Genomic DNA, 27,936 nt, shown 5'->3' on the forward strand with positions numbered 1-27,936 from the left:
ATTAGTTTCGTTGACTTAAGCTGACCATACAATGAGATCCAATCATTAAGCAAGGTTGCTGATTTTAGGGGCTTGAATCACATTACTGGACAAAATGGACATAGATATTTAACGATGGTTCAAATATGGATTTGTACACTATTTTATAACAAATAAAAACCCATGCGTTTGACATTCCAATATTTCAATAGAGGTTCCCAGATAATTTGTATAATATCAGAGCATAAGATGATTCAGTTAACAAGTTAATTAACTGTGATACACAAATCTATAAAGTACTAGGCCTCATTAGCTGCTCAGAGGAGCCGCGTCTGAAATGTGCTCACCCGGAAAGCTCTCTGTGAATTTGTACAACCCACTGCTTGGTAGGAATCTCTAGCTGCTTAGTGACCCTTTTGGAGGAAAGTGATACAAGTCATTTACATTAAAATGAATGCAATACAAACATTTTCATGATTAACATATATTCTACAAGACGAAAGCGGTTAGAAAACATGCATTTTGTAGTTGTAGTAAATGCCTACTTTGTGTAACAAAACTCCTTATTGAAAAGGTAGTTATTTTTCACTTTAAGTATGTCATTTCTAAGCAACTTTTCAATTATTTATTTTTCATAGTTTTTTTAATTTGTTGTCTTCTTCTGACTCTTTCCAGCTTTCAAATGGGGGTCACTGACCCCATCTAAAAACAAATCCTTTTTATGGCTACAAATTTATTGTTATTGCTACTTTTTATTACACTCCTATTAATATTTCAGGCTCGTCTTTATATCATTGCATGGTTGCTAGGGTAATTTGCACTATTATGTCTGAGCTCAATTATGGTCTGTACTGTGTCTCATGGAAGTTCCTATGGTACCTATAGTAACAGTGGGATAATAGTCTCTGCGAAGGGACTGTGGGATAGCAGGTATAGTAGGGAGAGATGGCGCCTATAGTAACAGTGGGATAATAGTCTCTGGGAAGGGAGTGTGACTGTGGGATAGCAGGTATAGTAGGGAGAGATGGTGCCTATAGTAACAGTGGGATAATAGTCTCTGGGAAGGGAGTGTGACTGTGGGATAGCAGGTATAGTAGGGAGAGATTGTGCCTATAGTAACAGTGGGATAATAGTCTCTGGGAAGGGAGTGTGACTGTGGGATAGCAGGTATAGTAGAGAGAGATGGTGCCTATAGTAACAGTGGGATAATAGTCTCTGGGAAGGGAGTGTGACTGTGGGATAGCAGGTATAGTAGAGAGAGATGGTGCCTATAGTAACAGTGGGATAATAGTCTCTGGGAAGGGAGTGTGACTGTGGGATAGCAGGTATAGTAGAGAGAGATGGTGCCTATAGTAACAGTGGGATAATAGTCTCTGGGAAGGGAGTGTGACTGTAGGATAGCAGGTATAGTAGGGATGAGAGATGGTGCCTATAGTAACAGTGGGATAATAGTCTCTGGGAAGGGAGTGTGACTGTGGGATAGCAGGTATAGTAGGGAGAGATGGTGTCTATAGTAACAGTGGATAATAGTCTCTGGGAAGGGAGTGTGACTGTGGGATAGCAGGTATAGTAGGAGAGATGGTGTCTATAGTAACAGTGGGATAATAGTCTCTGGGAAGGGAGTGTGACTGTGGGATAGCAGGTATAGTAGGGAGAGATGGTGTCTATAGTAACAGTGGGATAATAGTCTCTGGGAAGGGGTGTGACTGTGGGATAGCAGGTATAGTAGGAGAGATTGTGCCTATAGTAACAGTGGGATAATAGTCTCTGGGAAGGGAGTGTGACTCTGGGATAGCAGGTATAGTAGAGAGAGATGGTGCCTATAGTAACAGTGGGATAATAGTCTCTGGGAAGGGAGTGTGACTGTGGGATAGCAGGTATAGTAGAGAGAGATGGTGCTATAGTAACAGTGGGATAATAGTCTCTGGGAAGGGAGTGTGACTGTGGGATAGCAGGTATAGTAGAGAGAGATGGTGCCTATAGTAACAGTGGGATAATAGTCTCTGGGAAGGGAGTGTGACTGTAGGATAGCAGGTATAGTAGAGAGAGATGGTGCCTATAGTAACAGTGGGATAATAGTCTCTGGGAAGGGAGTGTGACTGTGGGATAGCAGGTATAGTAGGGAGAGATGGTGTCTATAGTAACAGTGGATAATAGTCTCTGGGAAGGGAGTGTGACTGTGGGATAGCAGGTATAGTAGGGAGAGATGGTGCCTATAGTAACAGTGGATAATAGTCTCTGGGAAGGGAGTGTGACTGTGGGATAGCAGGTATAGTAGGGAGAGATGGTGCCTATAGTAACAGTGGGATAATAGTCTCTGGGAAGGGAGTGTGACTGTGGGATATCAGGTATAGTAGGGAGAGATGGTGCCTATAGTAACAGTGGATAATAGTCTCTGGGAAGGGACTGTGACTGTGGGATAGCAGGTATAGTAGGGAGAGATGGTGTCTATAGTAACAGTGGGATAATAGTCTCTGGGAAGGGACTGTGACTGTGGGATAGCAGGTATAGTAGGGAGAGATGGTGTCTATAGTAACAGTGGGATAATAGTCTCTGGGAAGGGACTGTGACTGTGGGATAGCAGGTAAAGTAGTTTAAGTTTAACAGTTTAAAGGGTTTGTTCACCTTTAGATTATCTGTTATTATAATGTAGTGAGTGATATTCTGAGACAATTTGCAATTGATTTTAATTTTGTCTAATTTGTGGGTTTTGACTTATTTCTCTTTTTTTCAGCCGCTCTCCAATTTGCAATTTCAAATTGCAAAGTTACCTTTTGCAACCATGCAATAATTTGAATAAGTGACTGGAATAGGAGAGGCCTGAATAGAAAAATAAGTAAAAAAAAGTAGCAATAACAATTAGGAGGTTATTTACTAAACTCCTAATGCAAAAATCCCCCAAAAAATTTTAGATTTTTTTTTTTTAAATACTTTTGAAAAATCACAAATTTTTCAGAATTTATTAAACCCTGAGGATGGAAAAGTCCAAATTAGAAAATCCGGCATCTCAGACTTGTCAAGGTTGCATATAAGTCAATGATTCCCATGATTTTGAAGTGCGCTGGGTTTTGTGCAATTCCCCAAAGTTTTATGAGTTTTCGTCAAAACAGCATAAGAAATCTGAGTTTTCCAGTGAAAAATCTGAAAAAAACATGAAAATCTGATTTTTTTTCCCGCAAAGCAAATTTTAGGGAAAATGTAATAATAAATAATTGTAAAAAACCTGAGTGTATTTATCGGAGTTTGTAGCAGAAAATGTTGAGATAAAATCAGACTTTGATAAATAGCCCCCTAAATGTGTAGCCTTATAGAGAATTTGTTTTTTAGATGGGGTCAGTGACCCCTTAGAAATAGAATTACTCATTTTATAACATAATAAAAGTTAACTTAAAGGGGAACCACCTCTTTAAAAACTATTGTTGTTAAACAGTCCAATATAAATAAAATAATGCCCTTTAGTCAAGCCCTGAAGTGCAATAAAAAGGAAAAGCAATTCTAGTAGATATTCATAATAGTACATTCTTTGGTAGGTTCTAAAAAGAGGTAGGACTCTCTATCTGCAGCAATAAAGGAAATGAAAACGACTTCTGGCAGACATGATCTTAAATATACAATAAAATAAGGCCAGGAATCAGCAGGCAGGGAAAAAAACGCAGTAGGTGTGCCAAGTGACTAATATCTGCCTTCATATCATTCAGGGAGTCTTTATAACAGGAGAATAACACTGCGACTTGCTGTCAGTCTGGAAGCCTACAGAGACTGGTCGGGTTAGGCTTATTAAGGAGCCAATCAAGCAACAATAATAAGTTGCACTGGTGGCAGTTATAATAAAGGGACTGATGAATATCTAACTCTAATCAGGGTTAGTTTTGCATGACAATTATTCTTGGGAATCATGCGCTTAACACAGAATCACAGCTGGCCTTTGCCATTCCCCCATATACTGTGCACCGCTAATGATCACTAACTGGCAATACGGGAGTACTAGTATGGAATCTATTACATAGAAACCCATTATTCATAAATTTCTGTAGTATGGAATGTCATGTTCAGTTGTGCCCTCTACAAACAACTAATTTTGCATTTTTCTATTAGTTTATACAGGTAGGGGGCCTGTTATCCAGAACGATTGGGAACTGGGGTTTTCCAGATGATGGATTTTTCTGTAATTTGGGTCTTCATAGTTTAAGTCAACTAGAAAATCATGTGGACTTTAAATAAACCCAATAGGCTGGTTTTGCTTCCAATTAGAATTAATTATATGTTAGTCAAGGTGCAAGGATCAAGGTACAAGGTTTAATTATTACTGTTTAATTATTACAGAGAAAAAGGAAATCATCTTTTAAAATTTGAATTATTGGATTAAAAGGGAGTCTTTGGGTGATGACCTTGCTGTAGTTCAGAGCTTTCTGGTTAACGGGTTTCCAGATAACGGATGCTATACCTGTAATATTGGTTAGAATAAATCCATGTTGGTGATAAAGGACAAGGAAACCTGGGGGGCAGGTCCGAACTGAGAATTAAAATAGGCTCGACATTTCAGGTACACAGAGGCCCAATTAGCCCACAAAGAGGCCCAAAAAGCCCCCACCAGCCCACTAAATATTGACTTTCTATGGCACCTTATACAGTAGCAGCCCCTCTGGCATTTGCCAGAACCCACAGATTGCCAGTCGGGCCTGCTGGTGAGTGCCAGTTTGCCCATTGCTACCATTTTGTTCCTGGCCAGGTGCAGCTCTTCTTAAAAAATGGGCCACTTTTGGTCACATGGGCAATAAAGAACCTTCTTCTGAACTTACTGTACATGCCATGCACCCAGGGGGAGGAAAATACACTGGGCCTCATTGTTTTTAAAGAAGAAAGCACCAGAAATGTATATACGCATAATGGCAGTACTTAAGGTCAATGGGGGTACCTAAAAAAAGTGTCCACTCTCCCCAGTTTTTAAAGTGCTAGAGAACTAAGAATGCACCCCTTAAAGGAATTGTTCAGTTTAAAAATAAAAACAGGGGAAATAGGCTGTGCAAAATAAAAAAAAATTCTAATATAGTTAGTTAGCCAAAAATGTAATGTATAAAGGCTGGAGTGACTGGATGTGTAACATAATAGCCAGAACACTACTTCCTGCTTTTCAGCTCTCTTGGTTTCCACTGATTGGTTACCAGGCAGTAACCAATCAATGACTTGAGGGAGGGCCACATGGGTCATAAATATTGCTTTTGTATCTTAGCTGAATGCTGAGGATTAATTGCAAACTCCAGAACAGTTATGTCCCATGTGGCCCCCCTTCAATTCACTGACTAACTCAGAGTTAGAGAGCTGAAAAGCAGGAATTAGTGTTCTGGTTATTATGTTATATTAGACATCCAGTAAAGGCTGGATGTCTTTATACATGTAATGTATAAAGACATCCAGCCTTTATACATTACATTTTTGGCCAACTAACCATATTAGAAACACTTTTTTCTTTGTGCACAGCCTATTTCCCCTGTTTTTCTTTTATTTAAATTTTTATTTTTTATTTATTTTTCACCGTTAATCGAAAACCCTTGTTTTTATTTTTACACTGAACTGTTCCTTTAAGAAAGATCTTGGTGAATGCTGATCACAGTACTCAGTGCTGGGTCAAAAATTCAGCGCAACTATAGAGGAAGCGGAACACACAGTCACTAGAGGGGGTCCCAAGGAACAGAGGACCCAGACCAAGTGGTCGGCCTCCACTATAGCTTTAAAATCCTCCCCTCATTAATAAAGGTGTACTTTTTTAGACTTTGGAGGTGCAGTCCATTTTTTTTTTTTTTGCTCTTGGTTCGACACTGGCTCAAAGAATGGCAGCGTCTGAATGACATGTAAGTTAGGGGACAGATAATGTCTGGAGTGTAATTACAGAGGAAGCAGACCCTGAAGTTAAAGGGGGTTCAGAAGTGAAAAAGGCCAAGTTAGTCAATAATGAGCAATTTCAATATACCTTGGTATAAAGGGTCAACTTACCAATGTTTGGGGGAGTATACACTGAATTTGCAGTGGGGCCCAGTTATATCAAGTTACACCAGTGGGTAGGGGCAAGAGGTGGGATGCCTACATGTCTTCCACCCCTCACCAATACAGAGCTGATTTAGACAGTCAATGTTGTATTCCAGGGGCAAAAGGTATGGTCTATGTCCATTTACACAATGCAGAAGTGCCAAAAAGTCCAATTGCCTTTTTTTTGCCCTTTTGTATTCTCTATTGTAAATAACCCCTTCAGGCTTTTGTTAATTTCTCATTACACTTACGGCATGGTGCTCCACATTACAGAAAGGTTGGAAAACCATCCCACGCATTTAAGATAATGGCTCCTGTATCTGTACCAAAAGTAGCATACGATAAATGGGCAAATCCTTTCTTTCCATATTTACGAAGCCTACTTTCCAGAGACTGAAAGCTGAACGAAGGAAACTCTGCCACAAAGGTTTGCAGCTCAATACTGAAGCTTTTGTCCATCTGTAAATTCAGTGGGGGAAAAAAATAAAATAGAATCCTGGATCAGCCGGTGTATAATAATAATAATAATAATAATAATTATAATTATAATAATGAATAATAAAACAGAAACAAGGGAAATTATGCTATTCAGGCAGCCGGTATAACCATTTTCTTTCTGTCTGACTGTCTCAGGCAAAGATCTCACTGAGCTCTTGGTTACTGGCTACTAGTCTATCCACCCTTTCTTCTCTTCTCCAGCATCAATGGATTGAAAGAGATGTGTAGGGGAACAGCAGGAACTGAATGAGGCAATCAGGAGCACAAGACTTTATAATAACAGGGCAAGCTATCGGCATTTCCGAGGAAAAGTGTGGGAGCATGTAGTATTAAAACATTGCCTTAATGCATAAAGGAGACAGGGCTTGTAAGGAGCTCATAGAGCAATGCCGTTTTGTACATTTAATATGATTGTTGTACTTTCTTATACTATTACTTGAATATTTAATCAAATATTTTAAAAGTCATGGAAGGGAACCAGACCGGCAAGGCCAACATTTCCAATCAATCAGGGCTACAGGAACCTCTGACGTCTAATCCATTCATCAAGGGCACAAATAGCTCTCAGAGGCGAGGGAGTTAATTGTATTCTCTGAAAGAGAAGGAGGCCCTGCATTGCATTGCAATGACAGACTGGCTTGTTTGTGGATTCAGCCTGTCTCCTTTCCTTCCTCCAGCAGAGGACACTCTATTGCTGAAACTAGGGCATTAGCAGCAAGCTTCTGAGCATCAGCAGTCTCTGGGAAAGAAAAAAAAAATATCCTCTTGAATCACAGCTGCTTCCAGCACAGACACATAGCAGAGTAAACCTGCACCGCTCTATGGATAAATCCACTCTGCACTTCTTTTAAACTTGGGTACCGGCCATTGAGGTGACCAGCCATTGTTGTGCACAAAGGAGGATATGGAACTGAGGATGGATTGCTAAGGATGGCAGACGACAGTGGGCAAGGCACGTTAGGTATTGCGAAGATATTGCACAGAAGTTGTATACCTTCCCTTGAAGGCTGCATTCTCTACTTCACATTGCATTCATATTCTACAGCATTCTCAGTCTGAAGACACCCTGGTGGAATCCGAGAGACTTCTCCTCACCAATTCTTCCTAAAATTGCTTTTTTCCCCCTTTGCTTGATTGATATTTTTCCTGGGGACATAAAACTTTGCAGCAAAAAAAAAAAATATATATATATGTATATATGAGATATACATCTCTTCTTATTTGTACGGGTGTGGGGCATCCGATTTGGGAGCAGGATGGTTTAAGAGAGGTACCCGGAGGGACCATGAAGGAATTGCTGCTTCGCAATTAAGAGGCAAGGAAGGGGGGGTGGAAATAAACAACATTCCGGAGACAAGCCCCAAGGAGAGGAGGAAAGATTCTCTGGGAGACAGACGATGGGTAAGTGAAGTTTCCCCCTTAGCTTCACACAAAGGCTGCCAGTCCATGGATGTCTATAATAGGAACGAGCTAGGTTTGACTTGCCTCACTTCCCACCGTTGTGTCTGTTAAGCATACAAGGTGATGCATCCTCTGTATGAAATACGAACATTTATTAACCTGTAACCACTAGAAATCCCCGAGCTATGATTCTGGCTAAAATATAGGCACCTATATGTTTATGCATGTGCATATGAATATGAATGTTAGACATGCATACATGCATAGACGTATGAACCATCGATTGTTAGATAGATATAAGCTGTATCTGGCTGAGCTTTACACCTGTGGGTAATAAGCGAGGAAGGCTGGTGCGTCAACTAGATGTGAAGCATGATAAAGCCCAATTATGTGCATGTAACTAATGGGATAACACGCTCAGTCTTACACACTCACACACACACTCTTCTGCCTGCTCACCCAATCCATCCCATTAAGGACTGCAAAAACTTGATCTCCCGTGTTCAATGCGGAAGTTGCACACTGCTATCTGTGGCTTTCACAGCTCCCTTTTCCATGCAGATCAGCAATGGAGCCTTATAGACAGCTCCAGTGTCCCTTGGCTACATCGTATGTGAATTAGAAATGTGGGGAGCCATTCTGGGGCACACACACACACAAGCGTAAGCCCTAGTGCCAAGAATTATTCCATGCCTCTGAATCCCAGGCATTCATTACACAGTTATAGAGATGGGAGTCAGAGAGAAGGGAAATCCCAGCTGGGTTTTGACATATTAACCCTTTTCTTTTCAACAAACCAATTTTGGCAGTTTTTATTTTTGGTTAATATGCCCAACATTGCATCCATAAAATAAATGTCATTCATCGCTAATCTCTTTTCAGCCTGTGATGCTGCTAATATTCAACCTCCCTACTGCAATCCTGTTACGGATCCTTTCAGTGCGTAATTGGGTTTGGTTCCTCTCACCAAATTTCTGGTGTCTTTCCAAATTGCACCAGTGCAATGAACAGGGTTGGAAGATAATCCAATCTTCCGAATGGCATCAATTGCCCAAGATAATTTAGGAGGGGAGGTGGCAGGAGAGCTGAACTTCTACAAGCTTGGCAGCAGGGAAGAAGAACATAGAAAGGGTTACACAGCTAACAAAGCCTCCTTTTATTTCCCCCCTTTGTTGTAGATCACTGCTTAGGAATAACCCTACACACACACATACTGCATTGCTCTAATTAAATTTCAGACATGAAGATTTATGATGAAGTAAATGGTAAACCCAGAGCTAACCTTTTCCATAGGATAAGCTTAATATTATAAAGAAGCCACATTTGGGATTATTTTATTTCTTTCGCTGCATAATATTGACAATGAGCTCTATTACCAAGTCCAGCATCAGCAGTAGAGCTCAAGTCAACTTCAAAGTACCCTGTCATATCTGTCAGTTCAATATTCATGCAGTAGATCTTACTTGTTAAGATATATAACGTATATATGGTCAACAAAAATCTTAATTATGTGTACCCTATTGGGCATGCATCATATTTTAAAGCAGACTTTCATTTTCATAGAACTACTGGTCCCACAGTATATAATATACTACTAATGGAAACCATTTCTTAAATGTAAGTCTAGGGAATATAGTAATTATGTATTTGTAAGTGTAAACCTAATTAGAGTTTTACCATAAGGGCTGGCGAGCTCGGGTTAGGTAGAGATTGCTATCTTGAGGATGTGATGATCTATCTGGGCATCAGAAATGTGTTGTCTGGCATCCACCGACATAATGGGGTCATCACTCAGTTCCATCATATCTGGGAATAAGAGTATCGGAGATGTTTCGCTGGCTGCAGAACCATCTTTGTAGCATGTTGCGTTACAGGCTTTTGTGAGAGATGACTTGTTTGTATTTGATTAGGTTTAATTGAAACAATTAATCTCTGCACCACACCAGGGTGTTTAGCAAAAGGGTTAAGAGAATGTACTCAGTCAATGCCTCTCCTAAGCTTTATAGCTTTTCAATACACATTTCTTTGCCATGTTGCAGGTTTCCAACCGATGAATCAGCTGAAAGGCATGAGTTTAACATTGCTACTACTGCCTGCTCTCATCATAGTGATGGTTGTGGGGGCTCAGAAGACTTGTCCAAAGAACTGCAGGTGCGATGGCAAAATTGTATATTGTGAGTCCCATGCTTTTAGAGACATCCCACAGAATATATCAGGTGGCTCCCAAGGACTATCCCTGCGTTACAACAGCATCAAAATGCTAAAATCCCACCAATTTTCTGGCCTTAACCAGCTGGTCTGGCTCTACCTTGACCACAATTACATTAGCTCGGTGGATGAGGATGCTTTCCAAGGCATCCGACGACTGAAGGAACTAATTCTGAGCTCCAATAAAATTTCATACCTGGCCAACAACACCTTCCACCCTGTCCCCAACCTGAGGAATTTGGATCTATCATACAACAAGCTTCAGACGCTGCAGTCTGAGCAGTTCAAAGGTCTCCGCAAGCTCTTAATTCTGCACCTGCGCTCTAACTCCCTGAAAACTGTGCCAGTTCGGGTTTTTCAGGACTGTCGCAATTTGGATTTTTTGGATCTGGGTTACAACCGGCTTAGGAGTCTATCTCGTAATGCATTTGCTGGTCTTTTGAAACTCAAGGAACTCCACCTGGAGCACAATCAGTTCTCTAAGGTGAACTTTGCTCACTTCCCCCGCCTCTTCAACTTGCGTTCTCTTTACTTGCAATGGAACAAAATACGATCTATCAGCCAGGGGTTAACCTGGACTTGGAGTGCCCTGCAAAACCTTGACCTTTCAGGGAATGATATACAAAACCTGGAACCTGGAACTTTTCAATGTCTCCCAAACCTACAGAAACTCAACTTGGATTCCAACAAACTTATGAATGTCACCCAGGAAACTCTCAATGCTTGGATATCATTGACCTCCATAATGCTCTCTGGAAACATTTGGGAATGCAACAAAAAATTATGCCCTCTTGTTTTCTGGCTTAAAAACTTCAAAGGGAACAAGGAAAGCATCATGATATGCGCAAGTCCCAAAAACATGCAAGGAGAGAAGGTTACTGATGCAGTGGAAACCTACAATATCTGTAATGAAACACCTGTCTTGGCCACTGAAAGAGCTTATCCAACCACCAAACCACCCCCAAAGCACCAGTTTATACCCAAGCCTACCATATACAAATTGGAGAGTCTCTCATCAACTCCCTACACATCCAGCCCTTCTCCAGCTCTGGGGACCCCAATGGCTGAACAGGAATATGAGCATGTTTCATTCCACAAAATCATAGCTGGAAGTGTGGCCCTTTTTCTCTCGGTGGCTATGATTTTATTAGTCATCTACGTGTCGTGGAAACGTTACCCAGCCAGCATGAAACAACTGCAACAATCTTCAATGATGAAGAGGCGCCGGAAAAAGGCCAGAGAGTCCGAGAGACAGATAAACTCTCCCTTACAGGAGTATTATGTGGACTACAAACCTTCCAACACCGAGTCCATGGATGTATTGGTTAATGGATCTGGACCCTGTGCATATACCATTTCTGGCTCCCGGGAATGTGAGGTATGAAAACTCGCAAACTAAAACATTCTTAACATTTTGCTGCTGTTGAAAGAGTCGAGGTAAAAGCATCTCTGACACTTGAGTTTGCCAATCTCTAGGATGAGTTATGAAGCTGATAGATCCAGATATAATTTTTTTTCTAAGATGTTATTTTGCTTTCAGTGGGAGGGTGTTTTAATTCCACTTTGGTATAAGGGGCTTGTTTAATTTAAATGACAAGAAAAACAAAAGGACATTAAAGAAGTCTTGTCAAGGATGAGAATACGTTTACATAAGCCTTTTCTTTTTCCAATGGCAGTTGAGAGAGTGTGTGCCAAGTGGGGCAGATAGGGACAAAACACTTGCGTTCCTTTAATGAAAGGGGCATTTTGTGCCTGTTGTGTCACTTATTTAACAGTATCCGTCAGCCTTTTCTTTTTAAAGGACTAACGAAAGGATGAGCCCTATAATAAACAGGAACAATTATATATATGTATGTATGTTCGGGATTTCAAGAGGAGCTAAGCCAAAGATAAAGATCTGACTTTTGCTTGTTTTATGGAACAAAAAAAAAAGAGAGACCGTGTAATTTTTTTTTTTTTTTCCTTTGCTAACATGTTGTTATTGTTCAATTTTTTTTTATTTGCCTTATCGAATGTTAAGACTGCCTTACTTAACAAAATGATTGAACAGAAAGGTCACCGGTACATTTTATAGCTCTTTATACATGGACCACTGTTTAAAAAAAAAAAAATCAATAAAGTAAAATCATCGAATGAACGATTGAGAATATTTAACGCCAGTAATAAAAATTTCTATTTGCTGCTTGGCAAATGAAACAAAGTCTGACAGCCTTGTTATGTCTGTGCAGAGATCTTGTTGCAATGCATCCAGCTGTGGAGAGGTTAAACCCAATCCTTTATCCTATTCCACAGCAATAACCACTCAGGGACTCCAAATTCTTTAAACCCCTTTTTTTTCTGAGGACGGGGTTCGTTGAAACGGTAGTTGTATATTGTCATTATATTGGGACTCGTTTGGGTATGAGTATGCAGAGGAATCTTTTTTACAGCTAATATACAGAGGTATATATGTATTTTAATGATGTACTCTAACTCTTCTGTGTTTATGATACAGGCTAAGCATATAGCACTGATATACCACCAACTCATAATGATCATATTTATTTAACGTAAATGGGGTCTCAATTCACAGGTATTCTTAAGGTATGCCTTTACTCGAGAATAAGTGGATCTCCTAATGCCACCTATTGGTGGTGAGAAAACTTCAAAGACTACATACCACATTCATCATTTGACGTAGCTACCTTTCCCAACACATCTAAAGTGCTATCTGCTTGGCCCCAGTTCTACAAAGGAGACTGCTGAATAAATGCAACTGATTTACTAGATGTCAATCTGCACATGATGAACCTAACGCATGTTAGGGCAGGAAGTGATTAATAGACTCTGGATTTTGTGGGGGGGGGGGGGTTTGTGTCCCTTAAAACCAAGAAGATACATACAGCACATACGATAATTAGAATCAACATATAAAAAGTAGGCAGGAATAAAGCATATACAGGAATACATGTTTTTTTTTGTTTTAAGTCTATGTAAATGAGAGTTTAGGCTTGTTCCTGGCTACCCACTAGTGAGGTACGGGTTGACCCAAAACCCACGTTGACCTGCGGGTTACACAGTTACATAGATACATATTTAAATTGGGGTGTAAAGAGACCAAAGTTCATAAAGTTCAATATCTCCAACTGAAACCCAGCGCCCATACATACACACACTGACCCCTCCATACCCTCCCATAAATTATATATAACAATATTTATACTAATTGTAGATTTTAGTATCACAATAGCTTTGGATATTATGCTTGTCCAAGAATTCATCCAAGCCACTTTTTAAAGTATTAACAGAATCAGCCATCACGACATCACCCGGCAGCAGGGTCTTACTGGGCCCTTATGGGCCCCCGCCAGCTCAGACCCGATCCCCGATCGGGCACAAGAAAAAAAAAATATGTGCGGTGCGCTGATTTAGGTGTGCCGGTTTTTGCGCATGCGCTTGTTGAGCCAGGTTTTTGCGCATGTGCACGGTGTGCTGGTTTTTGTGCATGCACATGGCACAGCAGCTTTTGAGCATGCGCGCGGAGCCCCCAAGGTTTGGAACCTGGTAGGCCACGAATGCGCTAGTCCGACCCTGCCTGGCAGTGCATTCCACGCCCTCACTGCTTATGTCCTCTAATGTATTTGTAAAGTGTGATCATGTCCCCTCAAAAATCTTTTTTCCAGAGAAAACAACCCCAACCTTGAGAGTCTCACCTCATAATTTAAATCTTCTATCCCTCAAACTAGTTGCACATTTCTACACTCTTTCCAGCTCATTTATTTCCTTCTTAAAGGGATACTGTCATGGGAAAAAAAAAAATTTCAAATTGCATCAGTTAATTGTGCTGCTCCAGCAGAATTCTGCACTGAAATCCATTTCTCAAAAAAGCAAACAGATTTTTTTAAATTCAATTTTGAATTCTGACATGGGGCTAGACATTTTGTCAATTTCCCAGATGCCCAACGACATGTGACTTGTGCTCTGATAAACTTCAGTCCCTCTTTAGAGTAAGGGCACACCTGGCAACTTCGGAAAACAAAGCGACGCGTGTGCCATGCTGCAGTCGATTTTTCATTATAGCAGGTGGAAGACAGGGGGAAGCCGTTCAGGGAGATTAATTGCCCCAAAGAAGAGGTGATTAGTTGCCAGGCGACTAAACCTCCCCGAATCGCCAGGTTTGCCCTTAGTCTTAGGCTGTACTACAAGTTGGAGTGATATCACCTCCCTTCCTCCTCCAGCAGCCTAACAACAGAACAATGGGAAGGTATCCAGATAACAGCTCCCTGGCACAAGATATCAGATGCCTGGTAGATCTAAGTACAGCACTCAATAGTAAAATCCAGGTCCCACTGCAACACATTCAGTTACATGAGTAATAGAAACAACAGCCTGCCAGAAAGCAGTTCCATCCTAAAGTGCTGGCTCTTTCTGAAAGCACATGACCAGGCAAAATGTCTACACACCAATAGACTAACTAAACTAAAAAAAATACACTTGTTAGAGTGAATAATTTACAGTGTAAACAGTGTAATTTAGAAATAAAAACTACACCATAAAAATCATGACAGAATCCCTTTAAGGACTGGGGCCCAAAACTTCACTGCATACTCCAGATGAGGCCTTACCAGGGACTAATAAAGAGGCAAAATGATGTTTTCATCCCTTGATTTAATGCCATTCATTCCCTATCTTGGAACCAGAGGCGCTCACAGAAGTAGCCTACAGATCAGGAAGATGTGGGTACTAGTGATGTGCATGTCGAGAAAAACTAGACCTGCATCCGACCCTAACCTGACTCATGAGGACCCTCACCCGACCCAGCCCATGGTTCCACATTTCCAGATATACCTGTGCCTGCCTTCATCTCTGATATCACGGTGGGGCAGGATGGGGAATGCAAAAGGATGGGAAAGTGAGGCACTGTTAGGTCACAGGCAGGGAGTGTCGGCCCAAACCCAAGGGTCCCGTAGGCTTTGGGCCGGGCTGCACATCACTAGTGGGTATGGGTTGGTTGCAACATTAGCAACAATTAGCAACAACAGCAACATTTTGTAGGTTAGGGTTGAGTGGCGGTTAAGGTTTTTCAAGTTAGGGTCGGGTACGGGTTGAGTTTTACTTGGCCTGCACATCACTACTACCCACAGATCCGTCTAATATTATGTATAATGCTAAGAAGTTTGCCAGCAAAATGAAATACAGAGATATACAGACAGACTGAGATAAATAAAGATAGAAATATAGAGAGAGGTAGAGAAAGAGAGAGAGATTATTTTTAGACACTATATAATATAAATATGTTTATATTTAAAATGAATCTGAAATGAATTTGGTTTGGGTAGAAAATCTGCTAGAGAATCTAAAGCCCTGTACTTAAACCACTTTCATTCATATCTTGATCTTTCTGAATTACCAGCAGATGAGTAAATAAATACTGTACATTATTTAATACAGAGATCCATGTGGTCCAAGCCGTAAATACAGCTAACTTTGGGGTGATCATGCTTCATGCTGCGAACCCAGATTGTGCATTTCCTGCAACATCCTTGCATTTCCTAGTTGGCATCTATTGTGACCTCATAAATATTTTTTAAAATAAGCATTTTTGTTGTTTTGATGTATGTATTAAACTATTGATATATTTATATGTATTGTCTCATTGGAGATGGAAGTAACTTTTTGTATGGGGAAAAGTGCTAAGGGTAAGGGGGTCACAATGGTTGCGCACCCCCATGCACAGCACAATACTCAGGGATAACCTTGACCTTGGACCTTTTTGTTGGATCCTCAGATCTCATAGAAGATCAAGGCAATAAACAGGGAAATAATGTATTGAGTATATGTTTATTCGATTGACAGTTCTTGATACGGATGACAGCTAGGGACCCATATATTGATTTATAACAACAAAGACATATTTGATGCTTTAGGCTCATGCTTCTCTACATAGATAAATAAAGTGATGTACCATGTGTGACTGCATAAGAAAGCTGGTATGATGTCTTTATTTTCTGAGAATGGAGATGGAAGCCAAAGAGAACATGTGAATCTAATGCCCAAGGAGAAAAATGGAAAGTACCAGTTAAGTCCGCAATGAATGCCAGCGACATATTTAATATGCAAGATGGTTCTCCAATGATACAGTTACATGATTACATTGATTCTTGTACAGTTTAATTTGCAGGTTTCTGAAACACCCAAACATTCAAAGAGGGTTTTATGAGCTATAAATTGAATTCAAAATCTGATATATTTATATATATATTTTTTATTTATAGTCTGCACTGAGTAACCATCTTTACTGACCCCTGTTATGGCACTCCTAGAGCCAAGCACAGATCCAAGTCATTCTGGCACCTAAGGCAAAATTGCAAAATAGCTGTTTGTAAAATGTTACATACAGTGGTTGAACCCTAAGGAATATGTGCATTTTTAAATCAAAGACCTTTAGGATTTGGTGCTAATATCATAAGTCAATCTCTAGGAGAAGTTGATGCCCTTGACAAACATGAATATATTTATGAGCAGATTAAGTCCAGGGCATTGCAGTAAGGATAGCACATGGGGTGCCTTTACAGTATCATAGTACACTGCCAGGGGCGATCCTGCCCAATTTGCCTTTGTTTTTGCCGTCCCCCGCCTCCCCTGCTACACTCACTTTCAACGCCGGGGGGGGGGGGGGTCGGGGTCCACGTCGCTAGTGCAGAGAGTGCAATTGCACTCTCTGCACTAGAAGAGACAAATTTACGGGTTGAAAACCGGCTCTTAGCAACAAAGGGGGCGCTGCCGCCTGAGGCGAGTGCCCCTGTACACTGCACTTTTCATTGGAGAGACTTATTGGAGCTACTTAAAAGTGATCATGCCCAGCTCCAGGTATTGTGCAATGCACTATTCTCCATCTTTATGTGGTTTGATAAACAGCAGAGGGTTTTATAAATGCAACAGGCAGGAGTGGAGGGTGGCATTTCATTTGGACCTTGCTAGTACACTCATGGGTCACTCATCAGTTGGAAAAACACAGTAAGGATGTGTCAACAAAAAATTTATAGATGCCACTGTTCTCTCCCCTATTCACTTTCCAAAAGCAAACTTACTTCTCACATGAGCTTGAATGGAATTAATGGTTCAACTCGGGAGGAGGGGATCTCATATCACTGGGAACACAGGTATTGTGCAATGCACTATTCTCCATTCTCCAAGTGGTTTGTAAAATAGCAGGGGTGCAGAAGGTTCTATAAATGTAACAGGTAAGGGTAGAGGGTAACATTTAAGTTTGGGGAGGCTACCAATGGAAGGCTAGTAGTGATGGGCCAGACGCAAATTCACGCCAAATTTGCCCGTTTCGAAGTCAAAGTTTCTTGATGCCGGCGATAGATCTGAAGCCGGCACCAATGTTGACTCCGGCGACAATAAACGGACGAAATTTGTGGCGAAGCAAAACGGGACAATGTCGCCCATCACTACTATCTACTGGAGCATATATAACTATTTTGAGTGCATTATTTCTTTTTTGGGATGGCTAAGCCTCTCTAAATCTTATTTATTCTCCACTTACAGTAACAGGTCCAAAACAACAACTAAAAGTCATAAATAAGAACTCACCTGTTTTTTGTTTGTTTTTCATGCAAATTTCATGCAAAATTACAGATTAGTATGGCACTTCTTACTTTCAGTCCACATGTGGACTGAAAGGCGGTCACAACTGCCAGTCACTGTAGCCACAGTTAAAGGGGTGGTTCACCTTGAAGTTAAAGGGATACTGTCATGGGGAAAAAAAAAAATTTCCACAATGAATCAGTTAATAGAGCTGCTCCAGCAGAATTCTGCACTGAAATCCATTTCTCAAAAGAGCAAACAGATTTTTTTATATTCAATTTTGAAATCTGACATGGGGCTAGACATATTGTCAATTTCCCAGCTGCCCCAAGTCATGTGACTTGTGCTCTGATAAACTTCAATCACTCTTTACTGCTGTACTGCAAGTTGGAGTGATATCACCCCCCTCCCTTCCCCCCCCCAGCAGCCAAACAAAAGAACAATGGTAAGGTAACCAGATAACAGCTCCCTAACACAAGATAACAGCTGCCTGGTAGATCTAAGAACAACACTCAATAGTAAAAACTCATGTCCCACTGAGACACATTCAGTTACATTGAGAAGGAAAAACAGCAGCCTGCCAGAAAGCATTTCTCTCCTAAAGTGCAGGCACAAGTCACATGACCAGGGGCAGCTGGGAAATTGACAAAATGTCTAGCCCCATGTCAGATTTCAAAATTGAATATAAAAAATCTGTTTGCTCTTTTGAGAAATTAATTTCAGTGCAGAATTCTGCTTGAATAGCACTATTAACTGATGCGTTTTGAAAAAAAACATGTTTTCCGATGACAGGATCCCTTTAACTTTAAGTATGTTATAGAATGGCCAGTTCTAAGCAACTTTTCAATTGATCTTCATAGTTTATTTTTTTTATTTTTTTTTTAATTATTTGCCTTTTTCTTCTGACTCTTTTTAGCGTTCAAATCTAAAAACAAATGCTCCTTAAGGCTACATATTTATTGTAATTGCTACTTTTTTATTACTGATCCTTCTATTCAGGCCCTATTCATATTCCAGTCTCGTATTCATAACCATGCATTTTGGTAATTTGGACCCTAGCAATCAGATTGCTGAAATTCCAAACGGTAGAGCTAAATAACTCAAAAACTACAGATAATAAAAAATTAAAACCAATTGAAATTTGTCTCAGTATATCACCCTCTACATCGTATTAAAAGTTAATTTAAAGTTGAACAACCCCTTTAATGTTAAGGTTAACAGATAGAAGTGTGTCTGGTCCTGCACACAAAAATAGTCATTCACAGGGCTAAAGTGCAAAGTTTACAAGTCTTTTTCAACTTCTATCTTTTAAACCACATCCACTTTTAGTGCTCAATAAGTAACACAGTGCAAAAATGTATATGTGCAAATCCAAATGGGTATTATTTAGTGATGGGCGAATTTGCGGAGTTTTGCTTCGCCGGAAAATTCATGAATTCCATGCGAAATTCGTGAAACAGCGAAAAAGTCTAGTTTTTGACACCCGCATCCATTTTTTTTTTGACACCAGCGAATTTATTCGACTGCCGGCAAAACGCGCCTGGCGAATAAATTCGCCCATCACTAGTATTGTTGGATAATACATATACATGTTTCATAAGTCCTGTAAACGAGTAGCATGTAGTAAATGAATGCATACATGTGCACAGACAGCCCAGCAATTACAGAAGAGCAATTAATACGCTGTACATTACTGTGTAAATATTACCCCAGAGAGACCAGTAATGCAGTTCAACAGGCTGTGTATATGCTACTCCAGAGAGACTGCTAATACAACAATTAATACTGCAGTGAAGGCGAGTAATATATTGCAGCTCGTTGTGCACATTATCCCAGCTAATTACCCCCAGAGAGGCCAGTAATACAGGGCAGAGGGCTTTGAACATAGAGACTAATACAATGTTTTTAACATGTTATACCTGGAGACTCCAGTAATACAGTACAGCGGGCTGTGCATATACAACCCTTCTGAGGCCTGCAACATGAGCCAATGGCATATAAAGTAATAATATTAACTCAAGGCAGGACCAGCAACAGCTCATTAGGCTGTGTACAGATAGAGTCTAACAACAACAAGTGCAATTAATTGTCTCCATGATGGTGTCTCCAGAAGTGCTAATGCTTCTAGATGTTGGGCCCCAGGCAGGTTCCAGTTTCAATATGCAATAATTGCATTATTCATTAGGGTTGAACTACACAGTGCACGTTCTTCAGATCCGACGTGAGGAAGCGCAGGCGTTACGTCGGATGTGTAAGTAATACAAATGTCACATCTACAAACTGATTGCATCCAACACGACATGACTGTCAGATGCGAACGTTGTGTCTTCACCCGAAAGTCGTGTCATAGGCAATCAGTTTGTAGATGCAACATTTGTATTACTCACATTAGATTTGGCACAACCGACGTGATGCTTGCGTCAGAAGGACGCGCACCGTGTAGTTCCGGCTTTAGGAGACAGTGGCTACAAAAAGCCTCTTGTAGGCACAATCATTCCCAGTGAGTGTTAGAAACACCTTCCCTAGTAGTTACACATCCCAAAGCCTTGCTTTACCTGCAGAGAATTAGTGTTAGAGACACTGCCCCTTGAAGTAGCACCCCTCATTCCAGCCTATGCCCAATTATTGTGTAATTTCAACAATACTAATGCTATTAAACAATTTTACACTATGGTCTCTATCTCTAAAAGATACCTGGTAGGAATGGTAGGAAAGCCTACTAGGCTAGCCCTTTTATTCAGCAAGATTCTTGCTCAAGGGAGCAAACTCAAATCATACCACATTAAAGTGTATAAATATCAAAGTGTATACAGGTCAGGGTCGGACTGGGAGGCCCGGGGCCCACCGGGACTGCTGTCCAGGGGCCCCCCGCCGGCCCCCACCCCCCTACTAAAACCTGTCGGCCCAGCCATTCGGCGGGCATGCGCAACAGCGCCACATCGCCGTTTGGCGCGCATGCGCAGACGGCGCTGCGCATCGCCGGAAATAAAAAATTAGCGATTGGAAATATTGGGAGAAGGGTTCTGGCCCGGCGGGGGCCCACAAGGGTTGGGGCGCACTGGGTTTTTTCCCGGTATCCCGCCGGGCCAGTCCGACACTGATACAGGTATAGGACCTGTTATCCAGAATGCTCAGTACCTGTAGTTTGATGGATCAGGGGTTTTCTTGTAATTTGGATCTCCATACTTTGTCTATTAAAAAATCATTTAAACATTAAATAAGCCGATTAAGATTGTTTTGCCTCCAATAAGGATTAATTATATCTTGGTTGGCATCACATACAAGGTACTGTTTTATTATTACAGAGAGAAAGGAAATCATTTTTAAAATATGAATTATTTGATTAAAATGGAGTCTACGGAGATGGGCTTCCCATAAATCAGAGCGTTCTTGATAACGGGTTTCCGGATAACAGATCCCATACCTGTAATAAAAATTTGAAGAAAATGTAATCCATTTAGCAGACTAGTTATTGTCAACCACGGCATTGTTTTATTAAAGCTCTACAGTTTTTCGCCCCTTGAGCTTTAGCAGCAAACTGCTTGGCGGCAGTAAAATTACAGTTAATTATCAAGCATGGTGATTGACACCTGTCATTCACTTTTGTATTGTGTTTTTCCAGACTTTCAAGGGTAACACTGGGGAATGGACAAATGAGTGATTAGCCCCAGGGCACATGTAGCTTCAGAGGACTTTAATAGAACATTCTGTGCCAAAAATGTTTATAGAAAAATGTATTTCCCCAGCTTTAATTGGACTTTAAAAAAAAAAAAAAAAAAAAAAATAATACTATATTTTACTACTGAAAATGAAGTCAACTGCCTACAGAATAAGTACAAGTAGTAGAATTAGTGACAATGGTCCCCCTAGAATGTACCCTTCTTCTTTTAATATATTGCTATTGGGTATCAGTAGAGATAATGAGCTAAATTATGATCAGAACAGGCACACAATAAGAACATTACAGCGTATGTATGGGTTTCTGGCTTTAATTCTACCTGGTAAGGTAAAGTGTAACCACATCTCTACAGTTCAAATAAGGTCCTTGAAAACGCATGGTCTTCTAAATATAAATAATAGCCAATCATGTATTCAGCCATTAGCCCTTAAAACTCCTTATAAAGTCACCAATTTTATTGGATAATGTTGGCCGCAGCTACTTTATTGACTTTTTCAAACTCAAACCATTTTACACCACCAATACACTGTAATAAAAATAACTGTTTACAAAAAACACTTGACATTTTGGTAGACATAACATTCCATAATATATTTTGTTAACCTATTTATTTCTACCCTGTTCTGATTGCCTTGGGCAGATGGTCCTGGGATTACCATTCTGTGCATTGTACCTCCGTACGTCTGCACCCTTCCTGAATTTTGTTTACCCATCAGCCGCAATACGCCGACTCCATGGTACCATCAATTTTTTATGCCACCATGGGACCCCATACCCGAGTTGGCTAGTTATATATATAATGTTCCTCCTTCTGTCCGGAACCCCTCAAAGTTCCTCCTTTTAACGCCCTTCTTTCCCAGAACCACCACCAATGCTGCGACAAATACAGACTAAGCTAACCCAGTACCCCAATTTAATCACCCCCCTTACACCTTCATCCCAAAACTTACCATCTCCGATTCTTCTGTCACCTGTCATGAAAACAAAAAAGGGATGGGACGGGTGGGACTGATACTAACCTGCGTGTTGGTTCTGAGGAAGGAAAAGGAAGTGATTCCTCCCGCACTTTTCCTTTTATCCTAAAATCCTACTGGATTGCCCACTTGTCTCACTTCCCCCTCCTACCTCTTCTTCCTCCCCCCCCCTGCCTTCTTCCGCCCATACAGGCTCCCTCATAACTTTTCTTGCGTCTGCTCCATTTTTAATACTAATCATTTTTAGAGTCTTCTTGCTATTTTATTGCTGGAAAAAATGCAAAATGATGTCTTCAAGGGACATCACTGTGTCAAATGGAGGTGCTATTCCAATAAAGTAAAAAAAGCTCTGAATTACGAGAAGGCAATCTCCCATAGCAAATTAATTCTAGTTTTAAAAATGATGTCCCTTTTCTCTGTAATAATAAAACAGTACCTTTCACTTGATCCTAACTAAGATAGAATTAATCCTTAGTGGAGGCAAAACAATCCTATTGGGCTTAATAATGTTTAAAATTTTTTTTGTAGACATAAGGGATAGAGATCCAAATTACAGGAAGACCCCTTATCCAGAAAACCCCAGGTCCTGAGGATTCTGCATAGTAGGTCCTATACCTTTACTCTCCGTGTTATTTTGCATTTCAGTACTCCCTTATAATTCTACTCTAAACGCAAGAATAATGGCCCTTTGAAGTCAAGGTTCCGCGGCGTCACTGTAGGTAACTGCCAGTCTATTCATTTTTAGAGATTAAATGCAGGTGATACGATATAGCTGAATGGCTTTCTTGCACAAATCCAAATTTCTGAGTGTCAACAAGTCACTGGCTCGGGAGTTGGAAAGCCTGCAATAGTTTCTATGGAAACCCAGGGAGAACGATAGCCCCACAGCCAATAATAGATAATCTCAATAAATGAATATTAATAGGGGATTTTCTGATAATGACATGTTTCTGCGAGCACTGCAAGACGAGGCTTGTCTTACAAAGGAAAAAAAAAAGTCCAGACCTGCTCATGGTGTATCTCTTCTAGTGCGGCGGAGGTTAATGCGAAGGCAGATAATGGCAGATAATGAAGTAGAAATGCCGTTACTAGGACCAGACACATAAAGACATTGTGGTTTATTCACTAAAGTGCCGTGGCCATTATCAGACTGCAAATCCATTCACTTAAACGTTCTTTAAGTATTGATAATGACTCACATCCGTAATGCCATGTTCCTCAATAATATCCCTTCTTGCCGAAGAGTGCGGTGACCTTATATATCAGATTACTTCCCTTCTGATTCTGATGGATTTTATTTAATTCTCCCTTAAATCCTGAAGATCAAACATAGGCAGCCATCCTTTATCCAATCTATTGTGAGCAATCAATTGGCCTGCACCATTAACCCGTTGTTTTACTTAGCCTACCCAAGGCTGAAAATCAACTGCTCAAGTACGAAACGCACAGATACATTGTTGTCAGCATTACCGTAATATTTATTTTTTTGTACAAGGTGATTTTTTACAGGGGGTATGATCAGTAAATACAGTTATAGGACCTGTTATACAGAATGCTTTGGGGTTTTGCGGATAACAGATCTTTCCATAATTTGGATCTTCTTACATTGGGGGGCAGATTTACTAAGCTCGAGTGAATAGTTCTAATGGATTCGATTCTAACGATTCGAAGTAAAAATCGTTCGACTATTCGATAATCGAAGTACTGTCTCTTTAAAAAAAACTTCGACTTCATAATTCGCCACATTAAAGCTACCGAAGTGCAATGTTAGCCTATGGGGACCTTCCAGAGCACTTTTCTAAGTTTTATAAATGAATAAAAATCATTTGATCGATCGCTTAAAATCGTTCGAATTGTTCGATCGAACCTTTTGCGCTAAGACCCTTGATAAATCTGCCCCTAAGTCTACTAGAAAATCATGTAAAGGTTAAATAAACCCAATAGGCTGGTTTTGCTTCCAATAAGGATTAATTATATCTTAGTTGGGATCAAGTAGAAGCTACTGTTTTATTATTACAGAGAAAATTAAATCATTCTGAAACATGTGTGAATAAAATGGAGTATATGGGATACGGCCTTTCAGTAAATCGGAGCTTTCTGGATAATGGGTTTCCGGATAACTGATCTCATACCTGTATTATTGGATTAGTAAATTGATTGTTGCTCGTTCCTTCCGTCGTGGTGATGGGATTGAATATGTTGGTTCTGTATCACATGGGTTCTGGAATACCTTAAAAATATGAGAGGTGGGTAGCATGGTATTCCTTAAATAGTTTTGCCTGCCAAACCATATTAAATCTATTCAATGTATGGCTATATATACATGTATAGAAATGGAAACAACAGGTTTCTATGCAGATGTAAAGAGCAAAGCAAAGCTTGTTATTAGCCATTCAGCCATATACATCCAGTTTTGAAGAGATAATGATGCAACCATATTCATGCCTTTTTAGTGTTTAAGTGGACCTGTCACCCAGACACAAAAAGCTGTATAATAAAAGTCCTTTTCAAATTAAACATGAAATCTAAATTCTTTTTTTTATTAAAGCATTCATTGCTTGTTTAAAAATCTCAGCTGTCAATCAAATATTGTCTGCCCCTTCTGTATGCCTTAGGCATAGTGGCGGGGCAGACAATTACTTTCACTTTCCATTCAGCACTTACTAGATGTCACTGCTCTCCCCACATTCCCCCTGTCTCTTTACCATATAATTGTGTAGCCAGGACATGGGGATGGACATCAGGTCCCCCATTCTGGTGCACAAACAAGATTCTGAGATGATGCAAAGCTTGTCTTAATAACAGTGTCCACAAAATGGCTCCTGCCTGCTTGCTATAATTATGAATTTGCAGACTGATGGAAACAAGATTCAAATACAGTGTATTTCATCTCAGTCTGTAAGTTAGAGTTTCTAAAGCTGGCCATAGATGCAAAGATCTGATCGTTCGAATCCTCGAACAATCGGACTTCCCCATATCCCGACCTGCCACTAACCATTCAGATCAAATAAAGGAGTTAAAGAAGAGATGAGCCGATGTTCTGTCCCTGACAGCAATCGTACGAAAGTCATGTCCGACAAAGCTGTGACAGACTAACAGTCTCCCACTGAAAATCGTCCGATCAGCAATACATGCAGATAAATTATCGGCAGCCTACAGAAGTCTTTTAACCTGTCCGATCGACCAAATCCGATCTCTGCGGGACAAAAAATGTTGGGACTCTCCACACATGGTCCGAAAATTGTACAAATCCTCAATTCGTACGATCAGATCTTTGCGTCTATGGCCAGCTTAATGCTAACAGACTCCTGCTGCACAAATATGGCAGTCCCCTCATAGAGGAACATGGGGGTAAGAAAGGTAATGTAAATTCATTAGGCAAATACTTATGGCAAAATTATAAATATCATTCAAAGATAACTTTATAATAGATTTAAAAAAGGTTATTTTATGGTGTCAGTATCTCTTTAATTTATTCAGCTTGGAACCAGGTGGAGACTAGAGCACTAGGACCGTACTACAGAAAATGAAATGGAGGGATGCCAACCATGCATCATTGCAACTGTTCACGAGTAATATGTCCAGCGTTGTCATATATCAGTGTATTCAGAAGGAATAGGAGATGAGATTTTTAACTCTTTGAGAGGTTATTTACTCATATCTGATTTTATCTCATTATTTTAATAAAAAAAGCTTGACCAAATTCCCATCCCCTATAAGTCGAATTAATTGGATCGGGAAAAAACTCAATAAAACCAAGCGAAAACCCGAATCATACATTTTTTTCTGACTTTTCTCCCTAATTCCTTGATTTTTCAGGGTTTTGCCTGAAAACCCCAAATTTTTCAGATTAACGGGCTAAACCCAGCACAAACCATGATATTTTCAAATTGGAATAGGGGCATCTCCCATTGACTTTTACATGAACAGGTCTGAGATTGCGGGTTTTCAGATTCTGCCTTTTTGCAGCATCGTTGTAATAATTAATCTCAAAAAATGCAAGGTTTTTTTCCATGAAAAATTTGAGTTTTTGCCTAAATGAACTCAACCAGAAAAAAAACGAGTTTAATAAATAACCCCTTTTATGAACATCCTCATTTCACTTTATAGTAAGCCATGCTTATTTTTGTTCCCACAAGTCAATACTTTCTTGCCTAGGTTGGTACAACTGAGTGGAATGGGTGAGAAAATATTGTATACCCCAATTCACTATTGAGTAGGGCGTCTGGCAGAACCCAGCACTCTATAGAGAATCCTATGGGCCAGTGTCCTAGGTAAAAGATACTGGGCCCTGCAACATCATCAGGCTCTAGAAAGGAAATTCATCTGCATGTGTACTTTGTACCATGGTGCCAACAGGAGAAGAAGGGCCAATGAGCAAGACTGCAGAATATAAGTAAGGATGGCCTGGGTGGGGCTAAACCCTAAGAGTTGAGAGTACATATATGATGTCTCTTCAGTCCCTGCAGACTTTGTGCTATACCCTTGTGCTTTCTTTATGAGGAACAAGCCTGGAAGGTAGCCCAATATGCCATTGGAATGACCTCTGATGCCTACCTTGAAGCTGTAGCTTCTATAGAGCACAAGCACTGTAGACACTAGAGCTGCTTGTTTAAGCCATATACTGTACTGTGCTACTACATATACTGCCAAACTGGACGTATTATTTGCACTGCTTGTTCAGTGGTACTTGTAAATTTGTTGGGCTATCCTAAAGCTGCAGATATTGCTGGGCTGAAGGATGATTTAATCCTTGATTCTATATTAAAACATGCTTGGAGGTGAAGTCTATGGAGCCTCTGGGTAAGAAAGACTGGTAAAGACACATGAGGGACTTCGGCTCTTGGACAAAACTTTGTCCAACTTTGTTCTTGATGGGCCTTGCCAACTATGTCGAATGGGGCTCCAATTTAAAATTTGAATATTCTCAAATTGTGTATGTTTTACCACATTTCCAACCATACACAAACATGGTCCCAACCAGTCAATTTCCACCATAAACATCAACCCTTTAAAGCCCATGCAAGACAGTTGGGTATCTCCAGCCCCTGACCTGTCCTCCATGATGGTGTCCCTGGTTGAAAGAGTGGATAGTGAAGCCTATGTCCCGGGCGGCCCAGGGCAAATATCCATTTTGTGTCTGGGACAGTGCTATCAGTGATCCCCAACCAGTAGCTTGAGAGCAACATGTTGCTTCTCAACCCCTTGGATGTTGCTCCTAGTGGCCTCAAAGCAGGTACTTAATTTTGAATTCCTTGCTTGGAGGCATAAAAACCAGTTGTATTGAGCTTTCTGTATGCTGACAGTCCACATAGGGGCTTCCAAATAGCCAATTACAGCCCTTCGTTGGCATTCCCAGGAACTATTTTCATGCTTATGTTGCTCCCCAACCCTTCTTAAATTTGAATGTGGCTCATGGGGGGAAAGGGTTGGGGATCCCTGTGCTAGATACAGTAGAAGTGGTTACATTTCTTCCAAGGAATATTTTCACATGTAGTGTCCATATATTGCTCTGCCCAATGGCCAAGAATTTGCAGGGGGCACCCTTTCTGGCACCCTCGCTGGCTGGGCACTGAAGTACATACACCAGAAAAATCTGGA

At 40.4% G+C, this 27,936-nt stretch overlaps 1 protein-coding gene across 2 annotated transcripts in view; it reads left to right on the forward strand.

The window, feature by feature from the left end:
- The first annotated feature begins 7,083 nt into the window (after nucleotides 1-7,083).
- LOC108711553 (leucine-rich repeat transmembrane neuronal protein 4) overlaps nucleotides 7,084-27,936 on the forward strand; it is a 397,691-nt gene continuing 376,838 nt past the window's right edge. The window contains exons 1-2 of one of the 2 annotated variants that reach the window (XM_018253425.2): nucleotides 7,084-7,902; nucleotides 9,942-11,488. In XM_018253425.2, coding sequence (XP_018108914.2) covers nucleotides 7,899-7,902; nucleotides 9,942-11,488 — 1,551 coding nt within the window. In that variant the 5' untranslated portion in view covers nucleotides 7,084-7,898. The remainder of the gene's footprint in view (nucleotides 7,903-9,941; nucleotides 11,489-27,936) is intronic. The other variant, XM_041586970.1, reaches the window with a different exon arrangement.

This window comes from Xenopus laevis, chromosome 3L (assembly GCF_017654675.1).
Source record: "Xenopus laevis strain J_2021 chromosome 3L, Xenopus_laevis_v10.1, whole genome shotgun sequence".
NCBI lineage: Eukaryota > Metazoa > Chordata > Amphibia > Anura > Pipidae > Xenopus > Xenopus laevis.